The sequence below is a fragment of the Sorex fumeus genome, unplaced genomic scaffold (assembly GCF_029834395.1).
Source record: "Sorex fumeus unplaced genomic scaffold, SorFum_2.1 ptg000169l, whole genome shotgun sequence".
In the NCBI taxonomy this organism is placed as follows: domain Eukaryota; kingdom Metazoa; phylum Chordata; class Mammalia; order Eulipotyphla; family Soricidae; genus Sorex; species Sorex fumeus.
The window spans coordinates 6,262,827-6,290,720 of record NW_026606226.1 but is presented as its reverse complement, the minus strand read 5'-3'; the positions used below and the strand labels follow the sequence as shown (position 1 = coordinate 6,290,720).

The window sequence follows — 27,894 nt, the reverse complement described above, 5'->3', positions numbered from 1 at the left end:
TTAATACAGCGCTCAGCAAGTGTGAGGACTTGAAATACAGACTTTGCTCCTCTTGAATTTAAAATGAAAAATGTTTTTTCAAGCCTTTCTTTATTTTGCCAGCAATATTCCTACCATTGCACTGGGTTTCCTTTCTGTGATAGTACACCGGATCCCAGGTAGGGGATTTGCCCACTTGTTTTCCTTATATTTCTCTTCTTATCACTAATAACTTAGAATTCTGTGCCACTTTCCCTGATAATAATTATTGAGGGCTTCTAAACTGTTCTCTCTTGAGCGAAACCAGATAGCAACACTGCAGAGCTGGGGTTGAAGACAGTATTTGTTTACTTGTCAGGAAAACAGCATTGCAGAGCTGGGGTTGAAGACAGTATTTGTTTACTTGTCAGGAAAACAGCATTTCTATCACTATCACTGTCACTGTCCTCCTGTTGTTCATTGATTTGCTTGAGCAGGCCCAGTAATGTCTCCATTGTGAAACTTGTTGTTACTGTGTTTGGGATATTGAATATGTCATGGGTAGCTTGCCAGGCCTTGCTGCGTAGGGGAGATACTCTCAGTAGCTTGCCGAGCTCTCTGAGAGGGGCGGAGGAATCAAACTTGGGTCGGCTGTGTCGGCCGTGTGCAAGGCAGATGCCCTACCTGCTGTGCTATTGATCCATTATTTGGTTTTACAGTGCAAGTGTTTATTTTATGCTGGGGATCAAACCCAGGGCTTCATGCATGCAAGGGAGGGGCTTTACTGGTGACCTACATCCCTGAACCACATTTCTCTCTATTTTTGTGATGCTAGTGGTAGGATCTAGGTCTCTTATTTGCAAGGCACGCACTTTACTTTGAGCCACATTTTCTGTCCATGTATATTTTATTTAAAATTGGTGCCAGCTTTTTAGAAATATAAGTTAAATAGATTTAAATATTTTCTAAAACATAAGGTTTTAAATTCATGAATCTGTACAGGCAAACCTCCAATTTATTATTTATGCCAAGAATGAACCCAACACCTTTCACATGACGAGGTATGTACTTTACAGCTGAGCCATGGTTCTGTTCCCAGGGAATTTGAGGAGATGAGGAGAGTAAGAAATATATTTAATACCATAAAACAAATATGTGTAACTTTAGGGTAGTTTTAATTTTTGTTTTAATTTTTACTTTAAACACTGGTTTACAGAGTTGTTCATAATAAGTTGTATGGGCAGTCAATGTTCCAGCTGGTCCCATCACCAGAGTGAACTTTGTACCACCACATCCCCATTTCCCAATCATCCTCCATACCTGATATATTAGCGGGCACAAAATAATTTATTTCATATTGCTTGTTACAACTAAATGACTGACTACATAAAAAATACTACAGTAAAAGAAAATTTGTGGAAATTGGTACAGCTCACCATGGGGTCATTAAGTCCTTGCTTGGTAATTCACTAAGCTCTTTGTTAGTTGAGCCTTCTGTTTTGTTTATTGAGCTTAATCAACTTCCTTATTACTTTCCCCTCTAATTTGGTGTGCTCTTACTGTAATGTCATTATTGTGGAATTTGGAGGTTCTGTGTGGCTGCATGTGTGGCTGTGTTTTCCAGAAGCTCTAGGATGTATAAGAACTGAGCCTATGAATTTACATGACAGTGATTGTGGGATGTGCGTGTGATTGCTGGGGCTTCTGGAAGTAGAGGGAGGTGGGGGGAGGTTGCCTGCCCCCACACTGAGAAGACCCCAGAGTTTTTCAGCTAGCCTGAAAACTGGTATGCTTGGATTTTTGGTCAGTTTAGTGTCTGCAGAGATTACTTGAGAAGCAGTGGAACTGGGCCGTTGGCATGGCGGCAGCTGTAGGATGTGGGCACAGCTGCTGGGGCTTCAGCAGTGTGGGAACTCAGCCTGTCCTCCCCCTGAAGGTCCCCCAGAGTTTTCAATTGAGAGACCTGTGTACCTATACATTTTAGCGCCTTGACTAAATCTTCTGAGATTTAATTATGAATCAGTAGGCTGGGCCAATGGATGAGTTTACTTGATGGTGACTGTGGGATGTAGGAGTCAAATATGTGCAATTTTGGGTTGTTTTTTGGTTTTGGTTTTTGGGCCACACTTATGGTGCTCGGGATATTCCTGACTGTGTGCTCAAGGGACAAAATGCAGAACTGGGATTCAGAGTAGGGTTGGCCATCTACAAGCAAGCATTTTAGCTCCTGTACTATCTCTCTGGTCTAATATGTGTAATATTAATAAAAGTATAGAGTAAGATAGTTTACTTCTTAAGTTTTCAAATCATCCTCTTTTTTTCTTTTTTTTACATTTTTTTGGTCACAGCCAGTGATACTCAGGGATTACTCCTGGTTCTGCACTCCAGGCACTACTGGGGGACCGTATGGGATGTTGGGGGTCACACTCTTTAGTTGTGCTCATACACATTACAGTTGTATTTCTTTCAGGGAGGGAGAAGTTACTGTAGTGCTCACATGTGTTCATCAGGGTCCATACTTCCTGTTCATGGTGCTTGCATTTTTTTTGTTGTCGTTGCCATGGTTATGTCCCTTTAGTTGTGGTGCTCACACAAATGTGGTGCTCACACAAATATGGCTGTAGTATGGCTAGAATTATTTGAGGCAGGAAGTAGGGATCATAGCCGAGCTACTGGGCTCAAACAGCAAAGATGTCAGTATTGTACCTTGTACATGTGGTGATACCAGGGATTGAACTTGTGACTGCGTGCTTGCAAGACTGGAATTCTAGGATATTTGGCTCTTCTTCTGAATTATCTAAACTATTTGTTGAAAGATTTGAAATAAATAGGATAGTATAAAATATTTTGTTGAAAGAATAAAATGTTTCTTCAGAGAATAACTTGTTTTTGTTTTTTTCTTTTTTTTCTCTTTGGTAGATTTTCTTGTTTACTTTTTTTTTTTTGTCACACATGGCGATGCTCAGGGGTTACTCCTGGCTCTGCACTCGGGAATTACTCGGCAGTGCTCGGGGGATGCTGGGCATTGAACCCGGGTCGCCACATGCAAGGCAAATGCCCTACCCGCTGTATTATCGCTCCAGCCCCAGATTTTCTTGTTTAGACTTCTATATTACTGTTAAGTTTTATGAGACAATTGTATTTTATATAGTAGTTAATTATATATTTAACCACCTCTTATTTGTGTTAAAAGTACTGCCTCGTGAACCCAAAATAAATATGAGGTAAGTTCAGTTTTTAGCTTCTTATTACATCATAATTTTACTTCTTGGGACTTTTGAACTTCAATTTCAGACCTGTTGTCACAACATAATTTAATTTAGACTCTATGCTTTTGATTTCATTTTCACAGTTTTGTGGAAATTTCTGGAAAATACCCCTCAGAAAGCAATCATCGTCAGTAAGCAGAGGAACCTTCCATGTATCACACCACTGTTCACTACAGTGGAGGAGACACCACAGTTCATCAAAGCTCGAGTACAAGGACATTTTCCTCAGTGGCTCAATGGCTCTTTACTTCGAGTTGGACCTGGAAAATTTGAGTTTGGGAAGGATAAGTAAGCCTTACTTCTTTTTGTTTTGTTTTTGAGGGAGGGTTTGGTCATACTCAGTGGTATTTGGAGGGTTCAGTCAGCTCTGTGATTGGAGGATCATGTGGTGCCAGGCGTTGAACCTGGGCCTATTGTAGAGCATGCACTCCAGTCTGTTGAATTATCTTTCTGGCCCATCAACCTTGATTTTGTAGAACAACTTCAGTTTCTTGACATTGGTTGATCTACAGAATATGCATTAATACTTGCTATCTGAGGCAAGCATTGCCACTCAATCACTGATTACAATGGAAATTGTAAGTGGAAAAAAGGTGGTATCATAATTTTTTTTCAGAAGAAAAAGAATTTTTTTTAACTTTCGCTCTTTTGCATTTTATTAAGAATTCGAAGTTCTCTGAAGGTTTTTGGCAAAAGAGAAGTGTTAAGAACTAGATTTGTGTCTACTGAATTCTGTTTCACAAGTTCTTGAAGGAAGGTGCAATGTCTTCACCTCATGCCACTCCCTACTCAGTACTCTCCAGACACAGGGACTCTTTCAGTTCCTCAATTCAGCACGTGTATTTTTGCTCAGGAGTTTTGCCTTAGCTCTCATCATTTTCTTAGTTGGATCCTTATCATTCAACCATCAGCTGAAAGTTTATGTCTTTTTAATTTTCCCTGATCTCACAAACAAAATGCTATTATCGGTTATATCACCTGTTTCGGTTCTCTGCACAGGACCATCAGCAAGTAGTTTTGTTTGTACGGTTATTTGTGTAAGTAGTTATTTTCCTCCTCTAGAAGGGCAGGTTAGGAAGGCAGAGACTCTTTTGTTCACTTCGTATGTTTAATAGTTAAGAAAGTGCCTTGCACAATAAATACATATAAGTAAACGAAAAAAACTAACCAGTGTATTGTTTCTCTTGTGTGTCTACTAGAGACATGAAGAAACATTATGATCAGATGAGCTTTGCTTTGTTTTAAACATTTTAAATATTAGAATATTGTATTTTTTTCATTTTAAAGTTTTTAACTTGTATAAAGCTTTTTATGAGGGGTTGGAATGATGATACAGCAGATAGGGTGCTTGCTTGCACATGACTGACCCAGGTTTGATCTCTGCCATCCCATATGGTTCCCTGAGCCACTAGTGATTCCTGGGTGCAGAGCCAGGAGTAATTCCTAAGTATTCACAGGTGTGGTTCAAAAACCAGAACCAAAACAACAAAAAGCTTTTTGAAATGCAGAAGAGGTTAAAGGGAAACTCATTTACATCATTAAATGACTTCTCTTGGCACCTTGAAGTCTTTACTACTAGTCTTGTACCACTTCTGTAGATCTGTCTTAAATAATTACATTGATATGTATATGGTTTACCTCCTGGTTTTATTTTATTTCATTGTGGTAGGGTCATGCCAGGGGTCAAAACCAGGATCTTGTTAGTGCAAGGCATGTGCTGTATAATTTGAGCTACATCCCTGACCCATTGCCCCAGACTGAAAAAAGTTCACACTACCAAAGGCCTTTTTAAGGGGCTAGTGAGATAATACCATGGGTAAGGCATTTGTCTTGCAAGCAATGACCCTATTTCAATCCCTGCACATTGTATAGTCTCCTGTTCCCCACCAGGAGTAATCCCTGAGCACAGAGTCAGAAGTAAACCCTGAGCGCTACCAAAAATGACCCCCAAACCAAAAACAAAAGCCCTTTAGCCCATATTTTTATGAAATCTTAATGACCATTATGTTTTGTAGCAGAATCTCCAAGATAGAGAATACACCATAAATTAAAAGAAATGAATTGCACATCTCAAATTGAGATGCTGGTGAATCTCCAAAATGGAGAAGATGCCAGAAATTTATTTCTTAAATTAGGACTTGAAGGTCAAAATTACTCTGGATCTGTTGACTGCAGAATGGTTGTTATATTAGTAGGTACAGAGGCAATCTTATATCTTACGCATCTCCACTAACACTCTTCAATGACCAGGTCAATCAGCAGTAAAGTCTTTTTTTTCTAAGTAGTAAGTCTCAACAGTGGAATTACCATGTTCAGTAAACCCTCTTGTTTAGTGTATACTTCCATCACAAATCTCAACTGGATCTTTAGGATAACTTGTTGCAGCTTCTCCATCAGACTTGCTATTTTACCTATTTGGTTTTTTTTCTTTTTTTCTTCTTCGCCTTTTCTTTGACATTAAGGAGACGGTTTCTTTCCTGAGACTGATGTTAGCGTCAAACTTTTTTCTTTCTCTTTGGCTTCATAGAACTGCAGATAGGTAGGGCCTTGCTCTGAATTAGGTTTGGTTGAATACAATATTGTGTCTGGTTTGATATTCTATCCAGGTCACTAAAACTTTCTATGTACCAGCAGTAAGGCTGTTTCACTTTCTTATTGTTAATTTCTCAGGAGGAACTTTTGCTTTTCAAGAACTTTACTTTTGCTGACATAACCTGACTAACTGTAGGCCCAAGAGGTTTAACTTTTGTCCTGTCTTCCTCACTAAATATAGTTATTTCTAGATATTTAATGTTAGACATACTACTATTCCTTTCAATGAACACTTGAAAACAATAATAAGGTTATATATTGGCATAATTTCAATATTATGGTTTTATAGGGACTAGGGAGGCCCAAGGAAAGATAGAAAAATGATGGCACATTCAGAACACACCTTTTAATCAGTTAAATTCACCATCTTTTATGGGTGCAGTACATATAAGTACATCTTATATGGGTGCATATAAGTACATCTTATATGGGTGCAGTATCATAAAGCAATTACAGTAGTGACATTGATTGCAGATCATTATAACATATAACAGTAGAAAAAATTTAAATATTTCAAGAATTAAAAAAATTTGATGCAGAAACTTGAAGTTAGCTTTTAGAAAAAATGGTGCCAGTAGACTTGCTCAAAAGCAGGTTTACCACATCTGCCAAGTATTATAAAGGTAAACAAAAAATGAGGTAACTCTATATCTGATGTCTCTATTTATTTATTTATTGCTTTTTGAGTCACACCCAGCAATGCACAGGGGTTACTCCTGTCTCTCCACTCAGGAGTTACCCGTGGCAGTGCTCAGGGGACCATATGGGATGTTGGGCATCGAACCTGGGTCGGCCATGTGCAAGGTAAAACACCCTACCTGCTGTGCTATTGTTCCAGCCCCTGATGTCTTTTATTTTGACCCCATGGTTTTTCTTAGTAATGTTTGCTTTTCTATTTTTGATTCCATTCAAAGGTATAATCACTGGTTTGATGGAATGGCTTTGCTTCACCAGTTTAGGCTGGAGAAGGGCACAGTGACATACAGGAGCAAATTCCTCCAGAGCGATACTTTTAAAGCCAACAGTACACACAATCGAATTGTGATCTCAGAATTTGGCACACTTGCTGTCCCTGATCCATGCAAGAATATTTTTGAACGTTTCATGTCAAAGTTTGAGATGCTTGGTAAGCAGTTTTAATGTGCCCCAAATTTGTAGTTGGCAGTAATGATTATTTACATAAAACTCCTGAAATAGAGCTTTATTTTATTTTATTTTTATTGTATGAGAGAATGTTTAAATATATTTCTTCCTCTGAGTGCTTCAGGCCTGCTACACTGTTTTAATGTTTTAATAACTTTAGGTTTTGTTTTCAGCAATAACTGACAACACCAACGTTAACTACGTGCGTTATGAGGGCGATTACTATGTTAGTACTGAGACCAACTTTATGAATAAGGTGGACATCGAAACCCTGGAAAAAACAGAAAAGGTAAAATATAGGTTAAAAAATGAATAAAATAGACCCTAAAATTCTGTCCTATTTTAAATGCCTTTTAGGGACATAATATCTGGAGAAGTTGGAGGATAAACTAAACAAAAACAAAGTCAGCTTGTATGTCCATCATGCTTTGAAAGGCCAGTGTGGTTGGTTTTCTTAAATATAATTCTAGATTTCTTCTTTATTTTATTTATTTTTTAATTTTTAAAAATTTTTAATTATTTTTAAAATTTTTATTAGTGAGACATCATGAGGTACAGTTGTAGACTTACAAATTTTTGTGCTTGGGTTTCAATTATACAATGATCAAATACCCATCCCTCCACCAGTGCCCATTTCCCACTACCACGGATCCCAGTATCCTCCCACCCCCATCCCCCCATCCCACCCTGCCTCTGTGGCAGGGAATTCCCTTTTATTCTCTTTCTCTTATTGGGTGTTGTGGTTTGCAAAAGAGGCAATGGGTGACAATCATGTTTGGTCTGTAGTCTACTTTCAGCATGCTTCTCCCATCCTGGGAGGAGCCTCCCAACATCCTTTATTTGGTGTTCCCTTCTCTATCTGAGCTCCCTTTTCCCCTAGCATGTGTGGTTGGCCTCCAAGCCATGGAGTAAAATTCTTGGTACTATAGATTTCTTCTTTAGTCCTAATATCTGAAGGCTGTGATACAGAAAATTTGCTTTGACCACTTCATGTTCTCCTAACTGCAGAAATGAACTGGAAATTGTTCAGCCCTTGATCCTTTTATTTATCACATTAGTTTTTAAAAGAAGTAAAATTTCAAAGGCTGGAGTGATAGAAAAGTGGGTAAGGTGCTTGCCTTGAATGTGGCTGACCTGACGATGTCAAGAGTGACCCCTGCGTGCAGAACCAGGAGTAATCCCTGAGCATTAGAGGATGTGGCCCCCCCAAACAAAACAAAAAATAAATAGAATTTCAGATCAGAGTCTATTGTATATTTGTAATTTATTGCATATATTTGGGGCCATTCATGATGGTACTTGGGGAATCGTGTGTCAAGGATCAAACCCAGGATTCCCACATACAAATAATATGCTCCATTTCTTTGAACCAACTCTCATCTTTAATTTATTATTGTTGGGCTGAAGCAATAACACAGCGGTAGGACATTTGCCTTGCACACAGTCAATATGACCAACCCGAGTTCGATTCCTCCGCCTCTCTCGGAGAGCCTGGCAAGCTACAGAGAGTATCTCGCCCACGCGGCAGAGCCTGGCAAGCTACCCGTGACGTATTCGATATGCCAAACACAGTAACAAGTCTCACGATAGAGACGTTACTGGGCCCGCTTGAGCAAATCGATGAATAATGGGAGGACCGTGATATGATTGTTATTATTTTGAGTTTTGGGGCCACACCTGGCAGGAATTAGGGGCTGTTTCTGTTGGAGCGATAGCACAGCGGAGAGGGCGTTTGCCTTGTGCGAGGCCGATCCGGGTTCGATTCTCAGCATCTCATATGATCCCCGAGCACTGCAAGGAGTAATTCCTGAGTGCAGAGCCAGGAGTAACCTCTATGCATCGCTGGATTTGACCCAGAAAGGAAAAAAAAAGGGGGACCCATGTGCTCAGGGGTCACTTCTGATGGTTCTTGGAGGTCCAAATATGGTGATGATTCACTTAAATTTTTTGAACTTTTCTGTGACCTAAACAAATCAATTAATGTTTTTGTTTCTTTCTTTGTTGCTTTTGTTTTAGTCATTAGTCATTTGATTCTTTCTTTTTTGTTTTGTTTTTGGGCCACATTCGGCAGTGTTCAGGACTTACTCTTTTTATTCTACTCAGGGATCACTCTTAGAAGTACTTGGGGAAACATATGGGGTGTCAGGGATCAAACACAGATAGGCCATGTGGAAGCATGTGCCTTACTGTAACTCCATACTATTTCTCTGCCCCCCCTCTCCCTGATTTTTTATTAAATTTTATTTATGGGAGGGAATATCTCTCGAGGTGTTCAAAAGAACAGATACCATTCCTGGTCATTCTTGACCAACTTGGTTGGTGTTTTCATTCAAGGAGCAGAGTCTATAAGGGGTATTTGGGCACGGTGGTACCAAGGATTACCCTGGCAGTGCTCACGGGGCCACTCTCAGTGATGCTTAGGAACTTCCAGGACTGAACCCAGTGATGCTCGGGGGACCATGTACTGCTGGAGATAGAATAAAGATCAGCCACACATGTAAGGAATGTGAGCCTTAATCCCTGGTCTGTGTCTCAGCCTTTTCCCCTTCCTGCCCTTTGTTCTGCCGTTGTGGCAGTGACTGATTGGGGTGGTGGTCGGGAGCATATCACTCACAAAAGTGATTTTGGTGTTCGTATATTTGGGTCATGGTGCTTACCCACTCATTACAGTGCTTGCTTGGTTTGTGCTTACACATGTGCTCACCAGGGGCGTGTTTCTTTAGTTGTGGTGCTCATGGACATTCTGCTGTAGTGCTTGCCAGGACTTGTGCTCCTGGCTGTGGCGCTTATCTGTCTTCAGCTACAGTGCTTGTTGGGTGGAGGGGGCGCTTACACTTTTATTTGCAGTGCATGCACACACCTGGCTGCAGTGTTCTACTGATGATACATTCTTGGATGCTTGGGGACCTAGGCAGCAGAATTGCAGGAATGCACTGGGCATATGTGGACAGCACCAGGGATCAAATGCAATGTTTCATGCTTGCAGGGCAGTCACTTTGCCACCAGCCTACCCCTAATTTTTTCCCCTTTGGCAGGAAAAATGATTTTTTTTCTTGGAGGTGAAATATTAGGGCTTGGACAGTAGTTTTCATTCTCTCTCTCTCTCTCTCTCTCTTTTTTTTTTTTTTTGCTTTTTGGGTCACACTCTGTTAGGGTCAAGACGCTCACCGCCCGTGAAGGAAGACTCCAAGAGAGACTTTCTCATGCAACACGCACAGGGTTTATTGTCCAAGCATGCTGGGGCTCACTCCATGTCCTGATAACAGGACAGAGGCAGAGAGCCCCAAGCCAAAGTACAGTGGGTTTTTATAACCAAGAATAAACAAAGGAATCTTACAGTACAGCAATCTACAGCTTTACCAAGAACAGCATGACACTTGCACAAGATTAACTTCTTGGGAACATCTGAGCACATGTCCCCATATCTGGCCCAACCACAAGGTCATAGCAGGGTGTAGGTGGGAGCTACATTATAACTCTTTTGAGCCAGCTTTTGCAACTCTAGCTTTCACAGCTTTTACAGTTTTCTGGTTAACTCTTTCCTACCACTTAACTCTTTCATGACTATTAGCCCGGCCGGCCCTTACATTTCTAATCTTACAACCCGACTATGCACAGGGGTTACTCCTGGCTCATGCACTCAGGAATTACTCCTGGTGGTGCTCGGGGGACCATATGGGATGCTGGGAATCAAACCTGGGTTGGCCGCGTACAAGGTAAACGCCCTACCTGCTGTGCTATTGTTCCAGCCCCAGTTTTCATTCTCTTACGAAAATATTTGACATAGACCCATTGCTTATGTATCCAAATAGAGATCTACCCGGGTAACGTTTAAAAATTTTTGATGGTCTTAAATTATCAGGTGGACTGGAGTAAACTTATTGCCGTGAATGGAGCAACTGCACATCCTCATTATGACCCAGATGGTACAGCATACAACATGGGGAACTCCTATGGCCCACATGGTAAAGTTGGGATGGAGAGTTAAAAAAAAAAGTCATTGGTAGTTAACTCTCTTCCCAGGTTTTCATGATTGCCATGATGTAAACATATGAAACTTAATCTGAAATGCTCAAAAAGAAATCTCTAAAGTGGAGATTACTGAACTTAAAACTGTTTAGTGTATTAAGGATGCATTCAGTGGTCTTTTTTGCTTTTATACTTGGCAACTGATTTACCTCCCCCCCCCCCCATGTTTTTGGCTTTTGGTTTTCCCGGAGTTGCTCAGGACTTACTCCTGGCTCTGTGTTTCGGGATCCCCCCCTGGTGGGCTCTGGGGACCACATGAGATGCCAGGGATCAAACTGGGTCAGCTGTGTGTAAGGCAAGTACTCTACCCACTGTACTATCCAGGCCTCTTGGCAGCTGATTTTCTATTTGACCTTTTCAGCTTTTTGTTGTTGTTGTTTTGCTTGTTTTGGGGTCACATCTGGCAGTGCTCAGGGATTATTCCTGGGTCTGTGCTCAGGGATCACTCCTGATGGAGCTTGGGGACCATATGGAATATTGGGATTGAACCTGGCTCAGTTACATGCCAGGCAAGTGCCCAACTGGCTGTACTATTACTCTGGCCCTGATCTTTTCAGCTTGACTTACATTTTTATGTTTTTCATTGTGCTTTTCAAGTACCTTATTGTAAATGTACAAGAAATTTAGGATGCTACAGCAAAGGGAAATAGGGAAAGTACATTGTTTGTTATATGGAATATCATGTGAAGTTATTTCTTATCATGGGACTAATACACTATAAAGTAAGCTAAGGTTGTGATGTGGTTGCATTTACAATCTCTTATTACATAACTTGTATTTCCTGGTCATCCTTCTACGTATTTTCCTAACTGCTTACTGATCTGCTCCAGAAAGTTCTAATAGCTAATAATAATAGCTAAAATTTATTGAATTCCTACTTTGTGCCACGGATGCATTTTCTTAAGTATTTTCTCATTTAATCCTTACAACAAATCAGAAAAACCTAACTATTGCTCCAGTTTTACTGAGAAGTAAATCTTGAAAAGTTTTAAAATGTTTGCTTGTCCAAGCTAAGATTAAGATTAAGATTAAACTTTATCTCAAGCCTGAATCACACCCAAAGGCTTATTAGTCATTCCATTAGACTATCTTATGGTTTTTCATCACTGGTAAGAAAAGACTCCCTTGGGGCTTGCAAATTCATGTTCCTGTACCGGAATATACATGTCTTTTTGTTTGAAAAAAATATGTTTGTGACATTTATGAGTATATTAGCTGTCAATCATCAATGTCATTAATAACCAAAGAAACTTTTATATGGTTTATGTACCCCTGTAGAAAGTAATTGGCATTTTGAACTTTTATTTATATATTTTCATATTTGTACTTGTGAGTGAATAGGAAAAATAATACGTAGTATTATTACTGTTAGTTTTTTACTGACTCAAGTAAAAAGAACATGCCCTGGGAACATCAACACCTAGGCATCTCTCTTTAATACCTGATATCAGTTACAGATCTCTTTTTCATAGCTGTCTAGGATACAGCAAAACATCTTCTTACTTGAAAATGTTTCATCAAGTGGATAAATTCAGCCATTTACTCATCTAATGTCCATCTTTTTTTTAGTGGTTGTGACCGGGGAGGGCCCTGAGAGGCTGCCACCTAATCACATCTCCCACTCCCCAGCCATCTTTTTAATCTTTAGAAAAGTCTTATTTCTTTATTTTTCCATATACAGAAGTGCTTGGGTGGACCCTGTGGTGCTGAGGATTGAACTGGGATCCTGCCCATAAGCCCTTTGAGAGTCATCTCCCCATCCAGAAAAATTTGTTAATAAACTATTAATGAAGCAGATATATTTTTAAGTAGTTCCTAATAAGAAAGCACTGTCACTGCCCTCCCTTTGTTCATCAGTTTGCTCGAGCGGGCACCAGTAATGTCTCCATTGTGAGACTTGTTGTTACTGCTTTTGGCATATTGAATACTTCTCAAGGAGCTTGCCAGGCTCTGCCATGTGGGCGGGATATTCTCGGTAGCTTGCCGGGCTCTCTGAGAGGGGAGGAGGAATCGAACCTGGGTTGGCTGCGTGCAAGGCAAACACCCTACCTGCTGTGCTGTAGCTCCAGCTGTCTGTGCTATGCTCTAGCCCTTGACCACATGCAAGGCAAGCAAATGCCTTATTCACTGTACTCTCTCTCTTAGCCCCAGTTCAGTGATTTTTACCCTTTACTTGTGTTTGGGAATCATATAAAATGCTGTTTATAGCATTGTAGATTTCTTAAATGTCAGTTTTTGGCTTAGACCTAATAAGAACCAGTTAGTCTGAATTTTGACTGCCTCCTGTTTCTTGTTTGGTACAAGTTTCTTGTTTTTTAAATAGGGTCCCAAATGGATATTGGTGAAAATGGCTTCTGGATCTATCTTTGAAAAACCTTGGCAGCAGGCATCAAAGGTTTTGTTTGTTACTTTGCCTCAGTTTGCTGCTTATATTTCTGAAGAGCTTTCAGAAGTTAGACTCGCAGTTTGAACATGTCATTTCCCTGGGCATTCTTTTGTTGGGTGTTTCCTAGTTGTCTCTCTTCCTCGTCCATCCATAGCTTCAAGACTTACACTTCGAATCATACTTCATTAACTAAAAGTGTTTAAATTTAGTGAAATAAATAATTCTCACTTGATCCAATTGCCGATAGAAAAATCGTTTTCTTCTAATTTCAACTACAACTGCTTCCGTGTATTTTTTCTCCATCTGAATAAGTGGTTCAGTAAGGACTTTTGGACTAGACCTCAAAGGTACGTGTAACTGCAGGGGACTTGATAATGAAGGATGAGTCTTGGGGAAATTTAGTGATTCTTATAGGTCAAAGGTCTTCCTAAGAATTTAGCTTTAAAGAGTAAAAACCTTTTCATTGTTTAAACTTCTTCAGGTTTTAGAAAAGATTTTTAAAAGATGCACCTAAGGCTGGAGAGATAGTACAGCAGGTAAGGCACTTGCCTTGCACACAGCTGACCCGGGTTAGATCCCTGACATCCCATATGGTCCCCTGAGCACTTCCAGGAGTAATCCTACTGAGTACAGAACCAGAAGAATCCCTGAGCATTGCTGGGTGTGGTCCCAACCCCTTTCTCCAAATAAAATAAAATAAAATAAAATTCACTTAAAAAAAGATGAATTTAAAACTAAATATCCATCTATTTAGTACTAATTTTAAAAATATATAATCAATAATATATTTGTGTCATATCTACTGCTACCATTATAATTTGAGCCTCCATCCTCTCTCATTTGAGTAATTTCAATAGCTTCTCCTTTTTCTTTCTACATGTCAGTTTATTCTCAGCATATCAGCCAGTTTATCTTTTTCACTAACCTTATCTCCTAGACTTCTATTGACAGCATCACTCTGGCCTCTTTACTGTTACAGAACACTTGAGACTTACCGTGCGCCCAGAATCCTTGCACTGCTCTTCTCTCTGTCACTGTTCTCTTTCTCACACCCATCATTTTTTCAGATGTCACTTTACTGGTATAGCTTTCCTAGGCCACTGTATTTATAGTTTCAAGCATAGCCCTCTTCTTTACATACTCACTTTCAATCTATATTCTCTTGTTACTCCCTACTATAGTACATATATGATACAATGCTTTATACATTTATTATGAAATTTATTCTAATTTAAGCTATATATATGGGCTGGAGCGATAGCACACCGGGTAGGGCGTTCGCCTTACACGCGGCCAACATGGCCGACCCGAGTTCGATTCCTCCGCCCCTCTTGGAGAGCCCGGCAAGCTACCGAGAGTATTGGATATGCCAGACACAGTAACAACAAAGTCTCCAATGGAGACGTTACTGGGCCCGCTCGAGCAAATCGACGATCAACGGGAGGGCCTTTATTTTTTTTATTTATTTTTTTTAAGCTATATGAAAGTGTAGAGCCTTTGTCTATTTTATACAGGACTATATACAATATCTAGATGGATAACAGTACTTATATAGCCCTTATATGTGTCTGGAAGATAGTATACAGACAATAAGTTGCTGAATAAGTGACTAGAAAGGTGTATAAAAGATAGATTATACAGGAGGTGAGATGTTTACCTTGCATGCAGCAAACCCTGGTTCGAATCTTGTCACCACATTTGGTCTCCTGAATATTAACAGGTATTTCTCCTAACACAGAGCCAGGAATAGCCCTTGAACATTGACAAATGTTAATTTAAAATAAAACATAACAAAACACCCTCCCCCTCACCCCCAAACACAGAAAACTGTGTGGTTATTTTGTTTCAAAAAAAGCTTAGTGTTTGCAAAATCCTATAGTTATGCAAATTCTTCAGAACATAGGAATGTTTTAATTCTAATACCTGGAATATGATTCAGTGTGGCTTCAATATTTTTTCAGTCAATGAATGATTAGTAAACACGTGTTTCTTGATCCATCATTAGCAATTTATAGCATTTAGCAGTTTGCTAAGTGCTAAGTATTTTTCTGCTGAAGATGCAAAGATGAATCAGAAATAATTCCTACCTTTGAAGAGCTCACCCATCCCTTAGGAAATAGATAAACAAGAGGAAATTGTAGTACATTATGATTAGTACTATATCTTGGTATAGAGTATAATCAGGGCAAAGATAAGGGGCACCAAATACCTCTGGGATAGAAAAGAGTTAGGAAAGGCTACTTGAGAAGTGGACACTAAGTTATTTGTTGAAAAATAAAATAAATAATAAGTAACAGTCAGATGAATGATTGTATGATGAAACATGAGTGAGTGTTGATGAGACAGAATGAGATGGGACCCAACATGACCTCATGAGCCGAGGGATTCAGGGGGAAAGACTTGAGCTTGGGTTCAAATGGAGATGATAATTGTTGGGATGGTGGAAGAGGAACAAATAGAATTTGAGGATATTCCTGATTGATACTTTAGTTTTTCCTAAAGTAAGGATTCAGTGTGCCTTCAGGGACCACTTGAGAGCACTGAAATACAACAAACTATTGATTGATTTCTCTGTTGTTCCAAAGTTTAGCTAATGCAGTTATAAAGTTAGTATGTTCTTTTTATATTCAAGTTTTGGAAGTTCACCCCATGAAGTATGTGTGTCTTGTGTATCAAAAAATGATTTTGAGAATGTATGTAAAAATACAAACCTTTTTCCAGGTTCTTGCTATAATGTTATTCGGATTCCTCCAGAGAAGGCGGACCTTAGTGAGCAACTCTGTGGAGCCCAGGTGATATGTTCTTTTGCTTCTGCAGAGAGGATGAAACCTTCCTACTACCATAGTTTTGGTGAGCCCTGTGATAAGGCAAACGGTCGTGGGACTTATCTTAAGGTCTCTGTAGCAGATGGGCTACTTTTAGTGAATATTATGCTAATCATATTTATTTGAATAATGTCATGAGACCAAGATTGCTTTTTCTTGGGGGTGGAGGCGGGGAGAGGAGCACACCCAGCAATGCGCAGGGATCCACACTTACTCTTGGTAGGCTGGTGGATCATATGGGCCAGCTGAACCCAGGACAACTAACTATATTCCAGGCTAGAGCCTTACCTGTTATATTATCTCTCTGCTCCATTCTTAGAAGCAGAAACAGATAATTTTTGGCTAGCAGTTATTTAGGTCAGAAGTCAATTCTCATTCTTCTAGGAAGTCACCATAAATTCCTATGATAGCTTTAATTTTCAGACAGTGCTAGTTTTTCAAGTAACTTTTATTTTCTGTGGAACACCTTTAGGAATGACAAGGAACTACATAATCTTCATTGAACAACCTCTGAAGATGCATCTGGGGAAAATCATCACTTCTAAAATTCGGGGAAAAGCCTTTTCAGATGGAATAAGTTGGGAACCCCAATATAATACACGGTTTCATGTGGTGGATAAACACACTGGACAGGTGGAGTAATTTTAGGGCTTTATTGTGAAATGTTCAGATGCCGAGACAGAGTTTCATGTGTTTGGTTTTTACCACCACTGTGCACATGTTGCTTGCATAAAACATTTGTAGTAAAGGATATTGCCTTTTTCTAGAAATAAAAGTAGCTGCAAATGAATTAATACAGTGGAGATGCATATCAGAAAATTGTGGGAAACTATCCTTTGCATGATCTTGCTTAAATGATACTAGGAAAGTTTTTTACTGTGGCTTTTTCCATGTGATAATATTTGCTGAAGAAGATATTGGAGAGGGCTTTAGTAACTTTTGCAATAATTTGTTTTGTTTGTTGGGGGGCACATCTACCAGTGCTCAGGGCTTGTTTCTAGCTCTCTGCTCAGGGATCACTCCTCTGGAAGTCAGAGGACCATTAAGGGTGTCAGGGATTGAACCTAGAACCTTGTCTGCTTGCAAGGCAAGACTTACCTACTGTACTACCTCTCTAGCCCCTGCAGTGATTTTTTTTTGTCTTTTTAGGGTCATACATGGTGACCCAAGAGTTATTCCTGGTTCTGCACTCAGGAATTATTCCTGGCAGTGCTCAGGGGACCATATGGGATCAAACTCTAGTTGGCTGCTCTGTACTATCACTCTGGCCCCACAATATTTTAATTATATGTTTTTGTGATTGCTTGATATATTAATATAATTTTACTAAAGTCCATGTTGCTTAAATCTTTTATACTCCTAATATATATCACTATATTTATATATTTTTATCTTCTCTAAAGAGACAGTATATTATATCTTAATTTCATTTAAGTTTCATTTTAATAATGAGTACACTTTTCAATGAATTGGTCACTTAACTTATAATAATCTGATTAATTGCATTATTTTCTATTTTACCATGTAGTTAAAAGCCAAGATTTATTTATCTTTTAAAACACTGGAATAGATTTCATAAGGTTTTTATGTTGTAACAGTCTATATCAAATAGCTCCAATTAGTTGATTAATTGGGATGACATGACTTGAGTAAATAATGTTTAAGTCATCGAATATTTGCATTTATGTCTTAAGTCATACTTTTTAAATCTTCCAGGACTGTCAGTTAAGAGGGGGAAAAATCTTAATTTATTTCATAAAGGGAAAAAAAAGCAAAAATAAAAGGAAAGATCTCTTTTCCATTGCATTTTTTCTCTGCAGCTTCTTCCAGGGATGTACTATGGCAAGCCTTTTGTTACTTTTCATCAAATCAATGCCTTTGAAGACCAAGACTGTATTGTACTTGATTTGTGCTGTCAAGATGATGGAAAAAGCATAGATGTTTATCAATTACAGAATCTTAGGAAATCTGGGGAAGGGCTTGATCAGGTAAATATCTCACAATTTGTCAGGAGGAGATATGAAAAAATATTTGAATCCACCAACTTATGGCCTTGGCATTTGTTGTTTCTCTCTCCCCTTTGGAAGATAAAGGAAAATGATTTTTAAAAGCATTAAATATACTCCTTTTCTCGGAGAGCCCGGCAAGCTACCGAGAGTATTCGATATGCCAGACACAGTAACAACAAAGTCTCCAATGGAGACGTTACTGGGCCCGCTCGAGCAAATATATTCCTTTAAGTGTTTACTTAATACCTGTAAATTAAAAGTATAATAGGGGCAGGAAGTTAGATCAAGTGCTAAGGAAACATTATTATGTGTGAAGCCGTGAGTTTTGTCACTGTCACCATATTCTCCATGCTTTCCCCCTAATACCAGAATAGCCCTGCTGGTCCCTGAGCCCCAAGTGCAGAATCCCAACACGCTAGACCCATAGTGCTCAAGCTGAGCATCCCTGGGAAAGGCTCCTGGAGTGCCTGTTAGGGTGTGACCCTTATAAAAAAAAGAAAGAAAAACATGGTAAAGAAATGCAAATGATGTGTATTGAAGCACTTGTGATTTGTTCCTTATTGCCCTAGAGCACTAAACATAAATTACGTTTATTGGAAGATAAAATGGAAGGGACTGTAATCTTAATTTTCTGATAAAAGGAAGTATATCAGCTCACCAGGTTGATGGGTTTTTTTCCTTGTGCTAAATCAAAGGTAAATTGCCTCTTTGAATTTTGTAGTATAAACAGTTTTTACCATTATCAGTTACAGGTATTCTTAATCAGGCTATGGTAATTTTTTTTTTATATCAGTAGGGTATAGTTCCTACAATAGCTGAACTGTTTCAAGGGTGTAGACCTACAGGGTCCTGACTCAAAGAACTTGCAGTTTCTGAATTCTAACCCTCAGCAGTTTCTGAATTCCACCTTTTGTCCCTCTAGCCTTGGGCTGGAGCGATAGCAGAGTGGGTAGGGCGTTTGCCTTGCACGCCAGTCACATGGCCGAACCAAGTTCGAGTCCTCTGCCCCTCTCAGAGAGCCCGGCAAGCTACTGAGAGTATCTCACCCGCACGGCAGAGCCTGGCAAGCTACCCGTGACATATTCGATATGCCAAACACAGTAACAAGTCTCACAATGTTACTGGGCCCGCTCGAGCAAATCGATGAACAATGGGAGGACAGTGACAGTGACAGTCCCTCTAGCCTCACAAAGCTATCAGAATATCTTCTTATTAGGGTAAGGTGTTGGAGTCTTGGTCCAACTGTGTTCTTATGAAGGAGAAGCATGGAGAATCCCTGTGGTGATAAAACTGTCCAATATTGTGAGTGTAGTGGTGGCCCCATGAAGTTACAAGTGAGAACTAAAAGCATAAACACTAAGAATTCATATTAAAAGAGTGACATCCAAAAAAAGTTGGTGAATTATACCAAAGTAAATTTCCCAGCTGTGATATTGTACTGTAATGAGACATTATCATTGTGAATCATTGTGAAATGGGTGTGCAGAATATGAGCTGAAGTCTGGAGGAAGCCAAATTTATGCTTCCCAGAGATCTGCAAGTTGTCGCACAACAGAACAGGCCTAATTCTTCCAGCAACTCCTGTGACAATGTGTATAGAATGTCTTCTGGGAAAGGTCACCCAACTGATTGTCTTGAGGCTTTGTTGGGGATCAGGTGGCATAGAACCCTTTCATTAATTGTATTGATTACTGAGACTCCAGTCTCCCAAGGGAATGCACGTGGATTAGTATAAAGCCTCGATGGACAAGCTTCTTACATGTAGCCAAAGCCTCAGGTATGAAGGATTACTCTTAATCAGATGAAACATTTCAAGTGCTGACAAAGGACCAGTCATGAAAACAGAATGCACAGGTATAAGCAACCTGGGGCAGCTAAATTAATTCTTCCCTGAACAGGGGGCTACCCTACCCAAAGTGAAGAAGGTAGCCCCTTTTGGTTTTGCTCTTTAGTATGTTTCTGGTTTTTTTTGGAGGGCGGAGTGAGCTGATTCTCTCAACCAGTGCTCAGGAAGTCGGGTTCCACTCCAAGGGATTCTCGTATAGACAGCAGAATGCTTGGGCTTGAGGATGTGATGTTGCTCAGGGCCTTCAAGGTCTACACCTGGTGATATTTGGGGGATCATGTGGATTAGAAATCGAATCTGTTCTCAGTGTGCCCTAACCCTTATACTCTCTTCTCACCCTCACAGTATTATGTATGTATGTATGTATGTATGTATGTATGTATGTATGTACGTACTTAGGGCCACATTTAGCAGTTCTCAGGGGCTACTCCTGGCTCTGTGCTAAGGGATCACTCTTGGCAGTGCCCAAGGAATCATGTGGTGCCAGGGATCAGTCCCAGTGAGTGACATGCAAGGCAAGTTCTCTACCTTCTATACTATCTCTAGCATGGCAATATATAGCTTTTAGGTTTTGGGGCCACACTCAGCGATGCTGAGGGTTTACTCCTGGCCTTGTGCTCAGGAATTATTACTGATAAGCTCAGGGGACCATATGGGATGAACCTGGGTCAACCACATGCAAGGCAAGTGCCCTGCCCACTGTACTGTCTCTCCAGCACCTGCACTATTATTTTTAAGGGCACTTATCACTCTCAATCTTTGGCTATATAATTAACTGTTCTTTCAGTACTAATTAAGTAACATTTCATTTCTTATTTGTTACCACTCTTTCTCCACTAGAATATAAATTCTTTAAAACTAGAGTTTCCTTTTGTTCACTGCTGTATTCTCAGTTTCTCAAGCAGTGCTTAGAGAATACTAGAAAGAGATTTGTTGAATAAATCAATGAATGAAAATTACCATTTACACAATAACTTAGGAATGCTAATAATGTTGGCTGGATCTAAATTATCATGACATGCTGTATCCTGTCAGTGACAATGACCTCATCTATTTCTTGCTCCGCCACAGGTCTATAATTCGTTAGCTAGATCTTTCCCTCGAAGATTTGTGTTGCCCTTAAACATCAGTCCGAATGCCCCTCAGGGAGAGAACCTCAGCTCTCTGTCTTATTCCTCAGCCAGCGCTGTGAAGCACGCTGATGGAAAGGTAAGTGAAGAGTATTCATTGAACCAAGAGTTTGAACCTCAGTGGTGTTTTTTTATTCACTGACTGTTCTTCACAGTGTTTGGCTCTCAGTAAATTTTGTAACTTCAGCCAGAAGCCAAAAAGGGTAAAGTCTTAGAACTGCTGGCACCAGGACCACAGAATTCTTACTGGGTGTAAGCACTGTATTTAGTTGTGTGTGTGTGTATTTTGAAACTGATAGACTCAGTTTTCTTATGTTTGTGGAATCTCTAAGCATTTGTTATTATATTGACCATCTCAATTATTTGGCTAATTTGCCTTATCACAGATGTATCATTTGGAGTGATCTTTAAGCTTTAGAAGAATTGAAAAGTCCACCCTCCTATGCTGTTTGAGAATTTAGTTAGAAAAACCTAAAGAGTATTTAATGCATCAATATACAAATAGAGGATTAATTAAAAAAGACAGAGAACTTCATTTTCTAAACCATATCCAGATTCTTACATAATAATACCTTTTCCTTCACCCTCCAGCTATAATCTACACTAAAGAAAATAAATGAGAAGTGAGCAACCATTATAAAAATTGTTGGAATGTCTTTTAGGTATGGTGTTCTTATGAAAATCTACATCCTGAGGACCTAGAGGCAGAAGGAGGCATTGAATTCCCCCAGATCAATTATGGTCAATTCAATGGCAAAAAGTACAATTTCTTCTATGGCTGTGGCTTTCAGCATTTGGTGGGAGATTCTCTGATAAAAGTTGATATCGTGCACAAGACACTGAAGGTGATGGGAAAAAAAATTATCTTTTCCTGAACTCTTAGGCCTTTTCTGCTTTAGCATTTAGTTTTTTTTTTTTTGGTTTAAGATGGCTTTGAGATTCTTTAATATTCAAGCAGTCACCTACTTTAAGTTTCAGAACGTGGGTGGAATCATCCAGATTACATCTGTTTCTTCTGGGGAAGCCAAAATGAACCACAAATCAGACAAATAATTCTATGCTTGATGCTATATTGAGAGAAGTATTGAGTTAGGGAGGCGCTTGAGTTTCTGGTTAATAGGAAATTAGAATTCCAAAAATTGTGTTTGATGATGATGGAATCAGGAATGGCAAGCGCTCCCTCTTCTCCTCTGTTCTCTGGCACGCCTGGTTATTTTACTGCTGAACTATTATATTGACAGAGAAATTCATGACTGGAGTAACAAAAGCTGTGGAAAACTTAGAGCCCATAACTAAAATTTTATCAAATTCTCTTTTGGATTTAACAGGTTTGGAGAAAAGATGGCTTTTATCCCTCTGAACCTGTTTTTGTTCCAATACCTGGAGCCAGTGAGGAAGATGATGGTGTTATTCTTTCTGTGGTGATCACCCCCAACTACGTAAGTATATCATCATCATCAGTCAAAAAGAATAATAGGGTTATATTTAGTGTGGGCTAGAGCGATAGCACAGCAGTGGGGCATTTGCATTGTATGCAGCCAGCCGAGCCGAGCCAGGTTAGATGTGTAAGGCAAGTGTCCAATCTGTTGTATTGTCTTTCCAACCTCAAGTTTACAAACATATATGATACATGCTATTATTGTGGCCTACCATTTTACACAACTTAGAGTTTAAAGAAGTTGCTCTGGACTAATTATCTCAAGAATGTTACTGTCTGATTTCTCACTTAGGACCATCTTGTGACATATCTGATTACCTCGATTGCCTGCATTGATAAATTACTGGTGGCTGCCTGGGGTGTAGGATTCTGAGGCCTCTTAAGGTTCTGTGACAAAAGTGCCCTAATCAGTTAGTTATGGGCTTACTTGAACTTGGCCCTCATTGGCAGTCCTGTAAGGGCTAATAACAATCTGACTTGCAATGCTACTTTTTGAACAGCTCCAGAAGTATCATGAGATGGAGGCATTTCTAATTTGGAATAAAGAATATATGTATCTCAGAAGATTGAAAAGGGACAAGTAAAACAATCTGTAATCTCAGAGAGTTTATAAAGATGATTGATATAAACCACTTAATTTCTTTGCTCTAGGTTTCAGCTTTGTCAGCCATGATTTCCTTTTCAGTCATTCAGCAACTCAGTGTTTAGTGAATGAGGGTGCTTTGCAAAGTGTTGGGAAGAAATACTAATATGATAAACATGGTCTTACCATTAGGAATTTCACAGCCCAGGAAGAGACTGCAGATTTCAATGAAAAAAAAAAAAGCTTTTCAGTATTCTTTCTTATTCTAGAATGAAAGAAATTTTCTCCTAGTCTTGGATGCAAAGAACTTGGAAGAATTGGGCCGAGCAGAGGTACCAGTGCAAATGCCCTATGGGTTCCACGGCACCTTTGTAACCAGCTAATGGTCAGCCACAGAGTCTGGGAAGTAGGTATAAGATGAACATGCTCTATGAAAAAGAGGAATCTTACCTTGTAAACTACTGATATATGATCTTAGAATTCCTACTAAAAATATAATGCAAGAGCTAATTATGGTTCTGTATCTTCCTAACTCTTTAAGACATCCCAAGCAAGTCTTGTTGCAACTTTTTTTTTGTCTTGGGGCCACATACAGTGGTGCTCAAGACTGCTACTGACACAGAGCTCAGGGATTGTTCCCAGTGGTGCTTGGGGGTTCCTTCTAGCAAAGCTTGGGAAACCATGCAATGGTAGGGATTGAACCCAGGTCTTGCTTCTGCATGCAATGCATATTGTTTCAGTCCCTGGTAATAACCTTGGGGAGAGTTTTACATTATTTATTTAGATTTCACTTTAGTCACTGTGATTTAGTACTGTTCATGATTGGTTTAATGCTTACTGCATTCCAGCCAGCACCTTCTCACCACCCTTACCACAGTGTCTGTTTCTCTCCACCGTTGTCTCAGTGTCCACTCCTCATGCCCTAACCACCCGTCTTCCATTCCTCATCTTACTGTCGTGGCCTTTCTAGAAGAAATTAGAAATCTCTAGGGGTAGAGCACTCTAGGGATGGATGAAAAATTGGTAGTTCTTCACTTAGTTCGGTAACAGATGACACTAGAGACCATATAATCTTCCTTCCTCCCTCCCTCCCTCCCTCCCTCCCTCCCTCCCTCCCTCCCTCCCTCCCTTCCTCTTTTTCTTTTTGGGTTACACCCAGTGATGCACAGGGGTTACTTCTGGTTCATGCACTCAGGAATCACTCCTGGCGGTGCTGGGGGGACCATATGGGATGCTGGGAATCAAACCCAGGTCAGCCATGTGCAAGGCAAACGCCTACCCACTATGCTATTGCTCTAGCCCCATATAATCACATTCCTAAACCACCAATTTTACCAGAAGCCCAAATAACTCTGCTTTGCTAATACCTTCAAAATCTCCTATTCTCTTACCCTTAGACACCTGAACTGAACTAAGCTCCGAGACCATTCAGGTTCCCTCTGCATGCTGAATGGTGGTGGAAATCCCTCCCCAGACTTGTAGTATGGGGCAACACTGCTTATGATTAGACTCACAGCACATACTCAACTCACAGTCAATTTCTTCTCAGTTTTCTTTTAAGAGTTATTATGAACAGCACCTGGCAAGCCACCCGTGATGTATTCGATATGCCAAACCACAGTAACAACAAAATCTCCAATGGAGACGTTACTGGGACCGCTCAAGCAAATCGATGAACAACAGGAGGGCCTTTACTTTACTTTACTTTACTTTATGAACAGCACAACTGCTAGCCTCTATAGACAAGTGTTCATATCAGTGCTGTATGCATGGATTTACATTGTTAAGTACACTGGCAGTAAAAGGCTTAGGACATCAGTTGCAGGTATACAGAATTGACAATACCTAGATAGAACTAATAAAGCAGATGTGAGAGAATACAGGCTCAGGTAACCATGAGAACACAAATCCCTGATTATTCACAGAAGTTCTTGTGAAGGCATTGTACTTTTCCAGAAAAGATACAAGTTTAATCTAGTCTTATCTAGATTTCAATGGTTAAGAGTAGTTGATGTTACTGAACAGTTCCATAAGTTGTTTTGCCTATTTGTTTTATTCAGTGTATTATATGATTTGGGTCTAACCGCTTAAGTTTTTAACTAGTTCGCTTTTGTGCATGGTGTGAGATAGTGATTTTATTTTTTAAGCAGGTGTGTCCTTATAATTCAAGTAAGAGGAACAAGGAGATAGTTTCTTAACTCCAAAGTCTCTAATGTTTATAATTACAAAGTTTATAACCGTTTTCCCTACCTGCCCTTCCCTCTGATGTTGTCTTGCAGTAACCAGATGTTACAAGTTAGGCTGAGCTGCTTGCAGACTTGGTTGGGGGGTGCTCACTTTGTCTGCTGTGCTTTTTGGGAGCCACATACTTGACTGCAGTGTGATAAGGATGGTATCTTTTGATGTGACATTGGTGATCACACTGACAGTGTCACCAGGATTGCACTTGACAGATGCAGGGAATCTAACTGGAGGCTCGTACTGAAAGGCAGTTAGTTGTTCTACCACTGAGCCACATCTGTATGCTCTCAAGCCTTTTAATTTTGTTTGTATTGCTTCTTTTATGGGGTTGTCGCAGATACATCTGGCTGTGCTCAGGGCTTACCCTCATTTTATGCTCAGGGATCACTTCTGGCAGGGCTTGGCGAACCATATGAATAGCATGCAGGGGAATGAACCCAGGTCAGCTGTGTACAAGGCAAGTGCTTTACCTGCTGTACCTTCTCTCTGAATTTATCTGTCCTTCCCAGTGCTTTGGAAAGTGCCAACCATATAGCATATATTTAATAGAAGAATGGATTTTATCAACTAATAACATTTGCATTACAAAATAAAACATGGCAAAAATAAAAAGACCCTCAACTGAATGGGAGAAAATATTGCACACTATAGGATTCCTCCGCCCCTCTCAGAGAGCCTGGCAAGCTACTGAGTGTATCTCACCTGCAGGGCAAAGCCTGGCAAGCTACCTGTGACATAGTTGATGTAACAGACACAGTAACAAGTCTCACAGTGTTACTGGGCCAGCTCGAGCAAATTGATAAACAACAGGAGGACAGTGACAGTGACTTTATAAAGGGTTAATATTCAAGCTATATAAAGCACTCACAAAAATCCACACGGGTCACACCCATGAACCCACCTCTGTTGGCATGTAAGTTTTTTCATCAGCCATGGTCCAGAAACTCATAAATAAACCACAAGAGAGATCAATAAGATGCAGAGATTCTTCCAGACCCTGAGCAAGGCTGAGTGGTCCACGGTACCCTGGAGTGGAGCAGGTGAATCCAGCACTGATCCAAACAGAGCCCCAGCAGCCGAAAACCTCCACAGTCTACCGTTGCTGCAATGCTCCCAAACAGACTCCACTGCTTGGGACAGTCCATCCAGAAATTAATCTGTTGAAAAACACAGGTATGCGGGTTTCGTGAGTGAAATCTCCAGGCTTTCGGAGTTGGGGATGGGCTACCTCTCCCTATTTCCCTGTACTCCTGGCAGTCACACTCATGCCTCAAAATGCCACCCAGTGAAAAATTTAACTCCATATGTATCACCTCATTAAAAATTTTGGACTTCTTGGGTCAATATCTCATACTCTGCAACACTGATAAACTAGGAGTAGCACACCAGATTGGATAGGATTTAATGTAGAAGGCATCCAGTCTCAACAAAATATCAATATAGAAGGCTTAACATGTAACAACATTTTAGTAATCTCTTATACAAGGACTCCATGGTGAGATATAAAATCTTTACTAACTATCTTCTGAGGAGACATTTTTTGATGATTCTTTTAGCAAATTATAACAAGCAATATAAAATTACTGAGGGCCTGCTATGGAGGCAGGCCTAAGGGGTGGGAAAATTGGAGATAATGGTACTGGGAGGGTGTAGTGGTGGTGGGATTTGTGTTGGTATATTGAATGTAACAAATTATCGTAAACAGCTTTGTAAACCATAGTGTATATATAAGGTATGTGTGTGTGGGAAGACTACCCCACCCAACCCTCCACACCAAAATGAAACAGCTCCATCAAAAAATGGAGAGAACTCAATAGGTACTTTTTTCCTCAGAGAAGAAATACAGATGGCCAGTGAGCATATGAAAAAGTGCTCCATCAACTGTTTACCAGGAAAGTATATAATCAAAATGACAATGAGATAGCATCTCACACCAGAGAATGGCCTTTATCAGTAAGTCTGGAATACACCAGCACAGGTGGAAATTTAGGTGAAAAAAGGAACCTCATTCTCTGCTGTTGATTGTAAACTGGTTTAGCCTCTAAAAATTAATATGGGGACATCTCAAAAAATTACAAATAAAGCTTCCATATGATCTGGTTTTCCCTTTCCTTAGTATCTAATCTCAAGAACACTAAAACACTAATTTGAAGATACATGCACACCTATGTTTATTAAAGCAATATTTATAAGTAGTCAACACTTGGAAACAACAGCAGATGAGTGGATAGGAAATTGTTGTATAATATACAGTCTTGCATTTTGCTATAAAATGGATAGAACTAGAGGGTGTTGTGATAAGTAAAAGAAATCAGGATAAGGATGAATAAACAGAGCAAGGAAATATACAGTGAATACCTTTAGACTTTAGAGATTATAATGGCAGTTCAGTGGGCTGGCAGGAACCTAGGGACAGTGATAGAATTGGGGATTTGGTGCAGTTAC

The 27,894-nt window shown here is 39.8% G+C and overlaps 1 protein-coding gene across 4 annotated transcripts; it reads left to right on the top strand.

Annotated features, from left to right (window-relative positions):
• The first annotated feature begins 5 nt into the window (after positions 1 to 5).
• BCO2 (beta-carotene oxygenase 2) lies at positions 6 to 26,600 on the top strand. 4 transcript variants are annotated; one of them, XM_056107502.1, is made up of 14 exons: positions 6 to 158; positions 3,311 to 3,515; positions 6,552 to 6,623; positions 6,734 to 6,945; positions 7,136 to 7,251; positions 10,825 to 10,927; positions 16,099 to 16,227; positions 16,675 to 16,835; positions 18,023 to 18,190; positions 21,129 to 21,266; positions 21,850 to 22,032; positions 22,516 to 22,626; positions 23,478 to 23,614; positions 26,368 to 26,600. In XM_056107502.1, the coding sequence occupies exons 1-13, from the start codon at positions 71 to 73 to the stop codon at positions 23,589 to 23,591; spliced, it is 1,800 nt and encodes a 599-aa protein (XP_055963477.1). In that variant the 5' UTR covers positions 6 to 70; the 3' UTR covers positions 23,592 to 23,614; positions 26,368 to 26,600. The 4 variants fall into 4 exon arrangements, with proteins under 4 accessions (XP_055963477.1, XP_055963476.1, XP_055963479.1 ...); XM_056107501.1 differs by lacking the exon at positions 26,368 to 26,600 and having other exon boundaries at positions 23,478 to 23,740; XM_056107504.1 differs by lacking the exon at positions 26,368 to 26,600 and having other exon boundaries at positions 23,460 to 23,560.
• The last annotated feature ends 1,294 nt before the right edge of the window (positions 26,601 to 27,894 follow it).

Coding starts and splice junctions, on each gene's coding strand:
- BCO2 (XM_056107502.1), top strand. CDS start 71: ATGTTTTTTCAAGCCTTTCTTTATTTTGCCAGCAATATTCCTACCATT. Junction 10,928..16,098: donor GAACTCCTATGGCCCACATG/GTAAAGTTGGGA, acceptor ACCTTTTTCCAG/GTTCTTGCTATAATGTTATT. Junction 22,033..22,515: donor TCGTGCACAAGACACTGAAG/GTGATGGGAAAA, acceptor TGGATTTAACAG/GTTTGGAGAAAAGATGGCTT.